The sequence below is a fragment of the Crocuta crocuta genome, unplaced genomic scaffold, assembly GCF_008692635.1.
Source record: "Crocuta crocuta isolate KB4526 unplaced genomic scaffold, BGI_CrCroc_1.0 scaffold35, whole genome shotgun sequence".
NCBI lineage: Eukaryota > Metazoa > Chordata > Mammalia > Carnivora > Hyaenidae > Crocuta > Crocuta crocuta.
In genome coordinates, this window is record NW_027530625.1 from 8,817,339 (window position 1) to 8,830,255 (window position 12,917).

The 12,917-nt window shown below is 50.0% G+C and overlaps 1 protein-coding gene across 5 annotated transcripts in view; it reads right to left on the minus strand.

Moving 5' to 3' along the window:
- TSC1 (TSC complex subunit 1) overlaps positions 1–12,917 on the minus strand; it is a 46,723-nt gene that overhangs the window by 8,967 nt on the left and 24,839 nt on the right. For 3 of the 5 annotated variants that reach the window (XM_077768428.1, XM_077768427.1, XM_077768429.1), the window contains 8 exons: positions 12,691–12,764; positions 6,006–6,184; positions 4,940–5,055; positions 4,523–4,634; positions 3,680–3,798; positions 2,310–2,379; positions 1,298–1,402; positions 445–1,003 (listed from right to left, as the gene is read on the minus strand). In XM_077768428.1, coding sequence (XP_077624554.1) covers positions 445–1,003; positions 1,298–1,402; positions 2,310–2,379; positions 3,680–3,798; positions 4,523–4,634; positions 4,940–5,055; positions 6,006–6,184; positions 12,691–12,764 — 1,334 coding nt within the window. The remainder of the gene's footprint in view (positions 1–444; positions 1,004–1,297; positions 1,403–2,309; positions 2,380–3,679; positions 3,799–4,522; positions 4,635–4,939; positions 5,056–6,005; positions 6,185–12,690; positions 12,765–12,917) is intronic. The other 2 variants (XM_077768430.1, XM_077768431.1) reach the window with 2 other exon arrangements.

Below are 12,917 nucleotides of genomic sequence, written 5' to 3' on the forward strand. Positions count from 1 at the left end.
GGGGGGGGGGGGGGGGGGGAGCAGCAGGCCACCCCAGCCCCGCACTGAAACGCTGCTGACTTCACCTTCCCTCTAAGGCACCGTGTTACCGACACGGAAAGAACAGATCTACAGCTGGAGAAGGAAATGCCGGGACAAATATCCCTGTGCCACTTGAATGCCACAACCTCCTCCAATTTTCGGAGCCGCCATGAGCGCGTCTGAGCTTCGTCCTGGTACAGCGGCGCGGGTCAGCAGCCCCGGGACCACCGCGGTCCGGTGTGTGCAGACACAGCCCAGTCACGCACGCGCAAAGGCACCGGACTCGAAGGGCACCTGACCGACACGGGGGAGGCGGCTCGCTCCGTGAGCTCGGGGAACGATTCCCGTGTCCGTGCCTGACCTCCTGCGTTTGAGAACACAACTGAACACCGAAAGGGAAAGAGCGTGGCACCCGGAACTTACTTGCTGAGCTCCTTGCTGTGTGCGTCCGCTCCCTGCTGAATCAGCCTATCCAGCACTTCCACCGGGGAGGCAGAGGGTGGGTAGTCTTCCTCTGTGTTTCCTTTTGCCTTCTTTAACAGTTCCTTGGTCTTCTTGCTGACAAAATGATGGGCGGTCTTTGGCAATGCCACCTCAAAAAGATGATCGTAAGGGGGAGGCTGCCCCCGTCCAAAGCCCACTCCCCTCTGAGGTGGGATTTTACAGGGGCTGGGGGTGAGGATGCTGCTCTCCAGCGGAGTCTGATGCTCCCTGGTGCCAGCAGGGCTGTCGCTGGCGCCTCCGCAGGGCAGGTCGATGGGAGTGAAGGCTTGCTTTGGTGTGTCGGGCCCAAGCTTGTCCAGGGAGGAGTTTAAAGGCTCAGGGTTCACACTGGCGCCCTGAGCACCAGAGGCGGCCGAGTGGGTCTTCCGAGGGCAGCCCGGGAGACTGTCCCGGTAGAAAGGAGAGTCGAAGCCTCCTCGAGGAACCAGGAGCTCGGCGTCAGCCGTGGTGATCTCAGAGAGCTCTTTCGATATTGCCGCTGAGAGGAGGGAGGCAGACAAGAGACACCACGGTAAACAGGCCATCTGGGCGGGGCCGGGCAGGCAGTGCGGGGGCCGTGTGACGCCAAGTGCCACCCGGAGCGACACGTAATTGCGGCATCCCTGTACCCGCCTAGGACCCAGAACGAAACTCCCATCCTCTACCCCCCACCCCAAGAGAAGAGAAGCCAAGCAAGTCTGGGGGCATCAACACTAAATCCCGGTTTTAGGGCACGACCAGGGCTTTGTCATCGCATGGCCATCTCGTCCCAGCCCAGAATCCCACACCTCACCTTCTTCTTTATCTTTCTCAACACTATCTTCTTCCGAAGCCAGGTCACCTAAAAACCCGGGAAGGTCACTGAGAGTGACAGAACCTTTGCCACCAGAGAGTTCTTCTAAGGAGAAACAAAAACAGCGCAAGTCAAAGAAATACGCGGGTCATCTCACAAGCGTAACGCTGTTCGCAGCGCAGCAGCTGGCGCCACAGCGTTCTCCCTGCCGAGGGCGTGGAGGAGGGCTTGACGGGTCTCCCCCTCGAGCTACTCCAGAAAGGGAAAGAATGATAAAGACTCTAATTAAGGGTACGGAAAATTAATTCCACAGAAAATAAAATCCTCCATTCTTTTTTTTAGTTTTATTTATTTGGAAAGGAAGTGGGGGAGGGGCAGAGAGAAGGAGAGAGAGAATCCTAAGCAGGCTCCGCGCTGTCAGCACAGAGCCTGACGAGGGGCTCAAATTCACGAACTGTGAGATCATGACCTGAGCTGAAACCAAGAACTGGATGCTTAACTAAGTAAGCCACCCGGGCACCCCTAAAATCCTCCATTCTTAAGGTCTCAGAGAACAGATGAAACCAGTCTGACTGGCGCAAAACGCAGGTACTTCACCGCAATAGCTTAAAAGCACTTTTTTGGATGTTATTATTAAATCTGTTTTTATTTTTTATTTATATTTTTTATTACTTTTTAATTTTTTAATGCTTTATTTATTTCTGAGAGAGAGAGAGAGACAGTATGAGAGCAGGGAAGGGTCAGAGAGAGAGGGAGATACAGAATCTGAAACAGGCTCTGGGCTCTGAGCTGTCAGTGCAGAGCCTAATGCGGGGCTCAAACCCACGAACCCTGAGATCATGACCTGAGCCAAAGTCGGACGCCTAACCAACTGAGCCACCCAAGCACCCCTATATCGGTTTTTAGAATTATCTCTGGGCTTCACCGTTGTGTGGTTGTTCCAGAATTTTTTGGTTTCCACATCTAACCCAAGAGGAGACAAGCAAGGTCTAGCATTAGCTAGAGACCTTACCTAATCCTCTGTCGTTCGGGAGATGGTGTTGTCTGTGTAGACAGGGCCTTGCTGAATCCGTTCTCTCTTCCTAAAAAGACAGGCACCGTTCACATGACAAGGCAGAAAACTATGTACATGTTCTCTTATGTAAGAAAAATGCCCTAAAACTCTGAAACTTTAACACATTAGAAAGGAGTTTAAAGCTTAACTCAGTGGTTTTCAAAGTGTTTGGTGTCAGGGTGCCTTTAGAGTCTTAAAAACTGAGAGTCCATGAGCTTTTTTTTATGGGGTTCTATCTATTGATAGTCACCGTATTAGAAATCGAAACAAATTTTAAAAACACTTACTAATTCACTGAAAAAGAGCAAACCTGTCACATGTAAACACAGATGACACAATCTTTTATGAAACGGGCCTATAGTTCCCAACACACAGAAAATCGAGGAAGAAGAGTGGAAGTATTGTCTGTCGGCAGCTCTTCTGTACAGGGATGGGGAGAGCTGGACTCCCCTGCCTGCCTCTCCTCGCAGCCCTGCAATGCGCTACTCTGGCCACACTGCTGAGGCCTCAGGTTAAGTAGTTATGCGAAGACTTAATCTTTCAAATCACACCAAAACCTGACACACTCATTCCTGCAGGTTAGGCAGAGAGTGGGCTCTGGAGCCGTGGCACACGGCCCTTCATACTGCGTTCAAATTTTATCACTGGCGACAAAGACTGCCCATCATCTATTTTGAAGTGACAGGCTCAGCTGGTCACGCAATCAATGGCCTGTCTCCTACTCAGGTCTAAATAACTGCAGTCTGTCTGTCAGTCAATCGTTTCTTCAAATAAAACCGGTGCCCCACAAAAATCGCAGCTGGTCCAGCAGCCACCGCACCGGTGCCTGCAAAGTAGCTTGCGTTCTCTCTCAGACAATCGTAAACATACGTGGTCTCGAGGGCTATGCTGTCACAAAGTTAACCATTTTTGTTCCTTTCTATTAAAACTCTTAAGGAACTGGTGTTTTTGATTTTTTATCTTTCCTCCTGCTAAACTGAAGAAACATGGCTGGTGCCGCCCTCATTTGTGCCAGAGGCCAGCCGTTCCCCACCCACCGTTCTGCACACGAGGGCAAATGCCAACCAGGTAGGGAGGGCAGAGCAGGTTAGTATTACTGTGAAGGCGGTCGATCTACTGGGTCCCTGAAAAGGGTTCTGGGGCCCAGGGGGTCAGCAGATCACAACACGAGAGCTGCTGGTTGGCCTATTCGCAGTTGTTCTGATCCAAACCCATCATGTCTCAGGTCCGGACTCCTCCATCTGCCATAACAAGCTTCCTTCCCAAGGCAGGGCTGCCCGTGGGTCACCGTGCACAGCCAGACGGACCGCAGGCAGGCGCGAGCATACCTTCCTGGGAGGTGTGGCCGTGGCCTGCAGGACGGAGGGGTGCACGTAGTCGTCCGGGTGGCAGAGTGGGGCGGGAGGAGGAGAAGTTGCTGGGGTTCCCAGAGGAGTCCCTTTTCCACCTGCTCACAGACAACATACACAGCATCACTAAGCCTCTTAGAAAACTCCGAATTTGGGGTGGCTGGGTGGCTCAGTCGGTTAAGTGTCCGACTTCGACTCAGGTCATGATCTCACGGTTCGTGGGTTCGAGCCCCGCGTCAAGCTCTGTGCTGACAGCCGGCTCAGGCCCTGGAGCCTGTTTCGGATTCTGTATCTCCCTCTCGCTCTGAGCCTCCCCTGCTCATGCTGTCTCTCTCTCTCTCAGAAATAAATTAAAAAATTTAAAAAATTTAAAAAAAAAGAAAACTACAAATTTTTTCCACCTGCTTGGACTGAAGAAAGCTGCTAGACTTAACTTTCTAGGGATCCAGAGATTTTTTTGTTCTATTGCTTCGTTGGTTTTTTTTTTTTATTGCTTCACCTTCTATGTTCTCAAAGCCCCAAGGTTTGCATCAAGTGTCAAAAACAGGTTTACTGGGGCGCCTGGGTGGCTCAGTCAGTTAAGTGTCTGACTTCAGCTCAGGTCATGAACTCATGGTTCTCAAGTTTGAGCCCCACACCAGGAGACTCCTAATTATTTCCCTTCCCATTCACACCTCCCCCCACCAAAAAAACACAAAACAAAACAACAACAGGTTTAGTACCGCCAGCAGCCCAGACTCACTATCAGACCTAAGACACAGTCCCTTTTCCTACCCAGCGGGCCCAGACCAACCGACCGAGTCCCACCTCAGGCACACATACCAGTTGTACCAAAGACTTTGCTGTAAGGGTGTGACAGATCAGGTGGGACGTTTCCAGGAGAAGTTGGAGGAGTGGTCATACCACAAACCATAGATGGGCTCCAGAGAGTAGCCTGGGAAGTTAACAGGGCATGTCAGCAATGAGAAACCAGTGTCAGATCATCCCCAAGCCTTATATCCCAGACCAAACAGAAAAAGGCATCTTATTAAAGCTCTACGAGGAGACAAGATGCGTTCTGTAAGTTTACACTCCAAGAGAAACCCAAGTGGTAACTGACTTCCCTAACACCACACATCCGTGAAAACAGCTCCTAAAATCAGCAGTATCAGCTTCCCAATCATATGCTAAACCCCGACCCCAACAGGCAGCTTCGCCCGCGAGCGGAGAAGTGAGCAGACACGCTCCGTAACACCATACTTGTGGCGGCTCAGTCAACAGTCGTGTGGACGGGGGACTCAGAGCCTGAGGTGGCTGCCCGGGCGTGTGTAACAATGTCAGCCGAGAGCTGGAATAAGGGGTCGAGGTAGCACTCCCTAAAATGAAAGAGCAAGAGCACGATAGGTTAGTGTGTGATTTTAGATTATTCTGGAAAGGAAAAAAATTACAGCATTTTAAACCATTAGATAAGATCCATATTTAAAGAAAAAAAAAACTGAGGGGACTCCCAAGGCCCCAGGGACGAAGTGACGTTTGCACAGCTCTTTAAATGCTCTTTGGAAATGAAGTTCAGTTACCTCTGACGTCCAGGGAAGCTTCAGACACCTTGATAAAGCGCAGCCTGGATGATACCTGTAACAGGTACTGCCTACAGATAAGCCTGCCTTTTCTAGAAACCAATTCTACATTGTCCAGATTCACTGGAACTGGGTCAGGGCTACAGCCCGGAGGGCCTCACTGCAACTGCCAGTAACATAGGAAGATTCCCTGCCTGGAAGTCGAATATTTGAGTCTATTTTCCTTTTCCTTTTCAGAAACATGTTAGAAACCCACCCCCAAGTCTGCTGGCAAACTGTCAGGTAGGAGATACAAGAGATCAAGGATACGGGACTCTTAAATTAAATGTGAAAGAGGAGGGGTGCCTGGGTGGCTCAGTCAGCTAGGCAGCCGACTTCAGCTCAGGTCATGATCTCATGGTTTCTGGGTTCAAGCCCTGCGTTGGGCTCTATGCTGACAGCTAGCTCAGAGCCAGGAGCCTGCTTCTGATTCTGTGTCTCCCTCTCTCTCTGACCCTCCCCTGCTCATGCTGTCTCTTTCTCTCTCTCAGAAATAAATAAAACATCAAAATAAAATTTTTTTTTTTAAATGTGAAAGAGGAATTAATCAGGACAAACTGGAGGCGAATTCTAATTTTAAGTATTTGGGAAACCGTTCCTAGGAGCTGAAGTGAAGTCTTATTCCAGGATAAGAAAATTAAGTTGACAAAAATCAACAGTGCTTTCCAGAGACAAAGCTGTAAAGCAGTAAGAACCGAAGTCACCCTTACCACAGCTATTCTGCGTGTCGATGTAAGGGCTGGCGGCCACATCAGCCGCACGATGAGGAAAGCGTGCTGACACCTGGGGGGACACGGAGTCACCACCGTCTTCATACGAGGCTTCTGTGGGGTCCAGAGAGATTTTGGCACACTCTATTACAACATCGTGTGTTTCTAATCTCTTCCACCTGGAGAAGGCAACAGAAGATAAGAAATGCAAGGTACAATCCACTTAATCAAACAACTGAAGACTTAAGAATGCTAACTTGGGGGGCGCCTGGGTGGCTTAGTCGGTTAAGCGTCCGACTTTCGCTCAGGTCATGATCTCGCGGTTCGTGGGTTCGAGCCCTGTGTCGAGCTCTGTGCTGACNGAACAAGGCCCAGCCCAGGATGAGGCTGGAGCACGCCAGCCCATGGATTAAACAGTACTGATACACTAAGAGTCAGCCTATGTCCTCCCTATTTAAAATGGTTACATCAGGGGCACCTGGGGGGCTCAGTCACTTAAGTGACTTTGGCTCAGGTTATGATTTCACGGTTCATGAGTTCAAGCCCCACGTCCAGCTCTGTGCTGACAGCTCTGAGCCTGGAGCCTGCTTCTGATTCTGTGTTTCTCTCCCTCCCTCCCCCCCTCCCTCCCTTTCTCTCTCTCTCCTTCCCTCCCCAGTTCATTCTCTCTCTCTCTCTCAAAAATAAACACTAAGAAATAACTTCCAAAACATTTTTAAAAAAATAAAATGATTACATCAGATTATCAGAAACTAATCTGAAACCAAAAAATCATCAACAAAAGACTAGAAATAGCCTCACAAGAGAACTACACAGAACAGTCGCCAGAGGGAAAGCTCCCTTGGAACAAAGGAAACCAAAGAACAGGGAGACCTGGAAACTCCCAGGGAGCAGAGGCTGATTTGGGGTCACCTATCAAGGCCTGGGGAGTTCTAATCCATCGCTAGACTGGAAATAAGGCACAGAAAGACTCAAACCTAGAGGATGCCCACAAGAACGTGTTTAAGATCATCCAAAAATTCCTGTCACATGATCCACGGTTCTACCTCTATGCTTTAGCTTATGGACATCGGCACACAACAGGACGCACAACAACGTTCAGCACAGCTTATGGAAGGAAGGAGGGAAGGAGGGAAGAAGGAAAGAAAGAAAGAAAGAACTCAAAGTCAAACCAAGAGGATACATTCTAGAAAGAAAAATTATACCATCATGAAAACGCATGCTTTCGGCATGTCAATGTCTGCCAAGAGTCGGGAAGGACACTGACCACAAAGGACACAAAAGAACCTTGTGGGCGATGAAACATTCGTTACCGTTGACTGTGACTTTTGTCAGAACTTAGCAAAACTGACGAATCTTAGTGTATGTAAACTATACCTTCCTAAAGCCGAATGGAAAAATCATGTTTTCAAGGATTTGGTGACGTAAGATAATCAGGGTATGAGCTTAAATGAAGAAGGGATTCAAAACTACTCAGAGATACGCCCACAAAGCAAGGGACCGACCACACTAAGTACTCCAACCAAAAGCACTGAAGTCAGGGGTGACAGTCTCTCCCCTTTCCACCCGTTCAACATTCGCCAAATGTTCTACAAAGCCCTAACAGTTAATACAGCATGCACCTGCTCAGGTATAAACTTCCTTACAGACTCCATCATTTCACTCTGCAGGTTCCTAAGTAAGTAGTGATCTGGGAAGACTCTTATCTTCACGTTCCAAACCTTACAGAAAAGCAGCCCAGCGCTAAGGGCACTCCATGGGTTTCCCCCAACAAAACACCTGCTACTACACAACTGTTCTAGAATGTTCTTCAATCTGAGATGCTGAAAGTGGGATCTCAAATACAGAACAAGAGTCCAGGGCATGGGCAGCATCCCTAAGAGGAAAGCCGTTCAAGGTCAGTGCCACACATCTGGTCTCCGCGGGTGCTCACCGCTCGTGGTATCTGTGCGTATGGGCAGCCGCTTCCGCCTGATGTGTTCTCAGCATGAGCGGCAAGGGATGGAGTGAGAACAAGGGCCGGGACACTTATGTAAGAACACTGATTTTAGAGATGGAAGTGAGAATCATAATACAGTAGGAATACGTTCAGATGTCTGACTTAATCTGGACCACATGCACGTACAGTATTTCCTCATTCTTAAAGGGACTCTCCATAGAGTAATCTCCCTGAAACTGGGAAGTAAAATCTCATCGGCTGGGGGTTCGTTTTTGTGGCGTTATTTTTCTTTCTGAGGCGAACATGAAACAGAAGTACCCATGGTATCCTACCTTCGGTGAAATACGGGAGTTTCAAAAGTCAACACGGAATTAAAAGGTCCCTCCCAGGCCACGGCCCTCAACCACTTGGGCAGCTGCTCCGGATTCTGCCGGCTGAACTGGTGCCCTGCCTGCGTGTTTCTGAAGAATACGCTCTACGCTCTCAACATCCTGATGTACAGACCACACACCACCTACTAACTTCCTATTACAGGAGGTGAGGATGTAGGCCGCTGCAGTATATCCTTTGCCCTCCTCCCTAATGCTCTCCATACATGCGTGTCATGCGTTGGTTTATTCTCAAAATCGGTTTCCAACGATTATTAGGACTAGGTAAGTACTGCGTGTGAGCCAAGCAGCCTAACACGAGACTTCCCTTTCTGTTCGCCTTAGTTTGTCCCAGAGTTTGGATTTTTCTGTTTCTCTTCCTCAGTCTTCTGTGTGTCTATTATAATTCCTCCTAAATTTACTCTAACAGCTCTGAAACAATGCCTAATATAATTTTTACATAACGATATGCAAATAATCTGCCAGAATTATTACCCTCTAAATAGCTCCCTTCTGGAGCCCTTGCTCTCCCACATCCGTTGAGACTGGGTGCTCTTAGCACTGCCATGCACTGTTACCCAACTCTTCCCTTGACCACGATCCTAAGTCAGGTCCCCTCATTTCCTGGACTCTGTGTCTCCCCTGATCTTACTCTCCTTTTGATGGAACACACGCTCCAGAAGTCAGCTGAGGACGGGGACGTGGGAGGTAAACTGGTGCCCTTGCACGGCTAAAAGTATCGCACTTGACAGGCAGTTTGGCTGGGGCTAGAATTCTAAGTTGAAAACCCTTTAGTCTCAATTAGTCTCAGAAGCCAATACCATTCCGACCTGATCCTTATTACGCATTCTGGTGTTTTCTCTCTCTGAAAGTTTCATCCCCAGTGTCCTGAAGTTCAGCACACTGAGACTGGGGGCATTCATTCTCACTGGTAGAGCTGGGTGAGCCCCTCCAATCTGGAAATGTGTGTCTGGCAATCCCTGCATAGATTTCCCTGTATTATCTGAGCTTGTACCGGAAATTTTCTTCTACTATGTCTTTTACACTTTCTTATCCCACAAAAATTTTCTCCTCTCTTTTTAAAACTGTTTTTTCATGGCATGTTGGACTTCCTGGAATGGTTATTTTAAGTATCTTTCTGCTCAGAATACTCTTCTCTATTCTTTGATTCTGCTTTCTGAGACACTCTAAACTCTATCTTTCAGGTCTTTTGTCGAAGTATTTTCTGTAGCTCTCATTTTTCATTTTCAAGAGCTCTTTCTCTGGTCTCTGAATGTTCCCCTCCGTGGCGCTCGGACCTCTCCATGGGCTCAAAGGCCTCATCTCAGTGGCTACTACATCCCTGTATCACCGTGGTTCCTTTCTAGCAGCTTCTCTCTTTAGGTTGGTCTCTTGTCTTTTGTGTTAGAGCTTTCTCCAAAATCCAGATGGCCCCTGCCTACCCGAGGGGAGCAAGGCTAAGCCGGCCAGGGAGACTTCAAGTTCATAGCCTAGATGGGAGACTTCCAAGTTCATAGCCTAGACGGAACATACTCCTCCAACTGTACCACCTCCCAAACCCACCAAGCCTATAGTAAGGATTTGTTTCTTTTTAAATAGAAACCTACGAGAAGGAGAGGAACAAGCAGCACTATAGGTTCCTAAAACCGGAAGGCAGATGGCCCAGAGGTAACGAATGCCGCAAACCTGCGAAAGCAGAAGCCTAAGCTCCCAACATATTAAAGCTAAAACTCAACCTGACTTGTACTGCAGAATCCTTAAAAAGGTAAAGAATTTTTACACATCAGTCCTTCTGGAACTGGAGAAGAGCGACAGGTAGATAGGCCAGTTAGTATCGGGATGACAAGGTGAAAACTATTTGAGGGGCAGTTAGAGCCCCAAGGTCCCCGCCCCGACTCTACGCTCCCGGGCAGCAGAAATCTGGGCTATTCTCTGGAGAGAGTACGACAGAATTTCGGGACTGAGCTACTCCAGAAATAGTTGAGGGTGTGAGTACCACTCAAACAAGGGAACTGAGTGTGTCCACTCTAAACACTGAGACCACCAGCCCCTCCACCACCAGCCTCTTCCCCTCAGCGGCAGCCAGACCCTTCCCAGGCTAGAGAGCAGAAGCCCCTTCTCCACAAAAGCTTGACCAGCTAAGGAGGAACACGATACTGATATCAGTATTTCCAAGCGATGTTCAGGTGGACACATGCAGGAAGCTCAGAGGCGGGGAGTCCCACCCTGTGAACAGACCTTTCCGGTTTCCTTACCCAGATGCATGCAGACTGTCAGATCTTTGCAGAAAGCCTCGAAGACTTCAAAAGAACAAGAGTCAATGGATTACACAGGGAACAAACAACGCTCAGCTTTCTCCAAGACGTGAGAGGCTGTAGCCCTGAAACCCAGAACAGCTACCATTAAGGAGCGGCACTCGGAGAACTGTAAAAAGCTCTTAGATGTTAAACACGCAATGCTAGTAATGAAGCTACGACAGGATTAAAAGCTAAAGATGAAGCTACCTTCAGAAAGAACGAAAGAGCAAGACAGAAGGAACAGGAAGAGCAAAGAACAGCAGAGAAGCACTCTAGGAGGCCCCAGTCTCCACACCAACAGTGCCAGACAGACAGACAAGATGGACAGGAGGAAATCAAGCACGAAATAACTAACGAGAATTTCCTAGGGTCTCAAGATAAGAGTTTCCAGATTAAACAACGAGAACAGATTCTGGGCAGGAAACGTCAGAATATGAGAGCAAGGAGGAGACTCTCCAGGCTCCCGCAGAGAAAACACAGCAACACGGCCGGTGAGGAGTGAGAACAGCTTTGGATTTCGACAGCAACACTGGCGGCAAGGTGGTGACGGGACAATGCCCACAGAGGCAGGGGACGAGAACGGAGGTCCGTACCCCGCTGGGCAACTGCTTCCTTTCCCTCAGGCCACACGGGTGTGCTCCATGAAAATGACAGCAATCTGAGAAAAAAGCCATGAGACACGGGGGACGGCAGAGGGGGCAGAGGGAAGCCGTGCACTGAGGGCCAGTGTCGTCCCCGCAGCCACCGCTCTGTCTGCCTAATGGAGGGCCATGGCATGCAGGTGAGCCCGGCCCCGATCCGTCCCGGCTCAGCACTGATGAAGGCCCCGCTCGCCCTTCTGTGCCTGGGTCAGCCCCACGGGGGGACTCTGTCCTGACCCGCTCCCGGAAGGCGCTGCCGTGAGCCAAGCCACGGCTGCTTGTTCAGGCGGCGCTTCCAGAAGCCGGCCCCACTACAGGCCTTGCCAGCTGCGCGAACTCGCACGGGCGCCTGGTGTCTCAGGACTCGTTTGGGAATGACCTTGCCCACTGGCTTCCCTTCAAGAGACCCCGCATAGAGACTCAGACACTTCCTCTTGTCTCCTGCAAACCGTCATCTAATGGTGACAAGACTGCCACGTCCTTGGCCTGGCCTGGCTTCCTAACTTGCTTTCTAAAGCCCAACAATATGTGTGGTAAAACTCTAAAGAAAAGAAAGAACAATTAACAGAAAAGCAAGAACAGTGGTTTCTCTGAAGAGGGACAGGGAACAGGGAGAAAGATGGCTGGGAATGTTCGTCTGTGACGCCAGGTGGTGGCGTCACACACGGGTATTCGCGTGACACTGAACTTTACATGCACGCTCCATCTCCCTCTCCACATACAGTATCTCTCACACCCGTAAGCGGCTGCAGGCTGACTGAGGCTCCACGTGGCAGGGAGAGGTTCGCTGTGAGAGGACCAGGCAGTGGGAGATGCCCAAATCCGTGGACAGGTTTCCCCAAAAAGGATTCAATCCTCTGCCGAGGGAGCTGTGAGCCAGAAAACAGCTGGGGGAGGAGCTGAGCCTCTCAAAGCTCCACGCAGAGAACACCACTCCACTCTCTGCTTGCTCTCGACTCAACCCCGCCCTCCCCCATGCCGGGTATCCCCGAAGGGGAAGCCTCCAGGTGCAATTTCTCCAGAGCGCACACCCAGAAACGTCTCAGGGTCCCATGGAGGACAGCAGTGGCCTGCTTCTCTGCAGGTGGAGTCTAACTCAACATCCACTCCTGCCACAATCCGCTGGCTTCAACCGCACGGCGCACAGCCTGCCTCCCACAGGCGCTGGCACCAGCGAGCCACGAGCCTTGCCGGGGCTCTGCAGGTCCGTCCGCACCACCCCTGCCCCACTCTGTGGAAAGAGCTGTTCTCTGCTCGTGAGGAACGTGCATGAGACTCCTACAAAGTTCCAGCTGCACCAGTCCTTCAAAACACAGTGATTCCAGAAGTAGAAGGGCCTCTATTCCCAGATAATACCTCGACAGGCACATCGCCTAGATCACATGATTAACCTGTCAAGAGAGGCTGTACAATTCTGAGCCACCAGCTTCATTTCTGTACCTTCGCGGGTCCAGTTCGTGGTCCTTGGATCCAGTCACTAATTCTGGGTGAATTCGCACATGCTCCATCATGGGCTAGAAGAATTTGGAGCGACAAATTACAAAAGGCTTAATTTCTGTGGTCTCTCCACACAACCGGAATACTGAATATTACTCGACAATAAAAAGGAACAAGGCCCCGACACCTGCTACAGCCCCAGTGAACCCTGACGCGCTTTACCGCTCCCG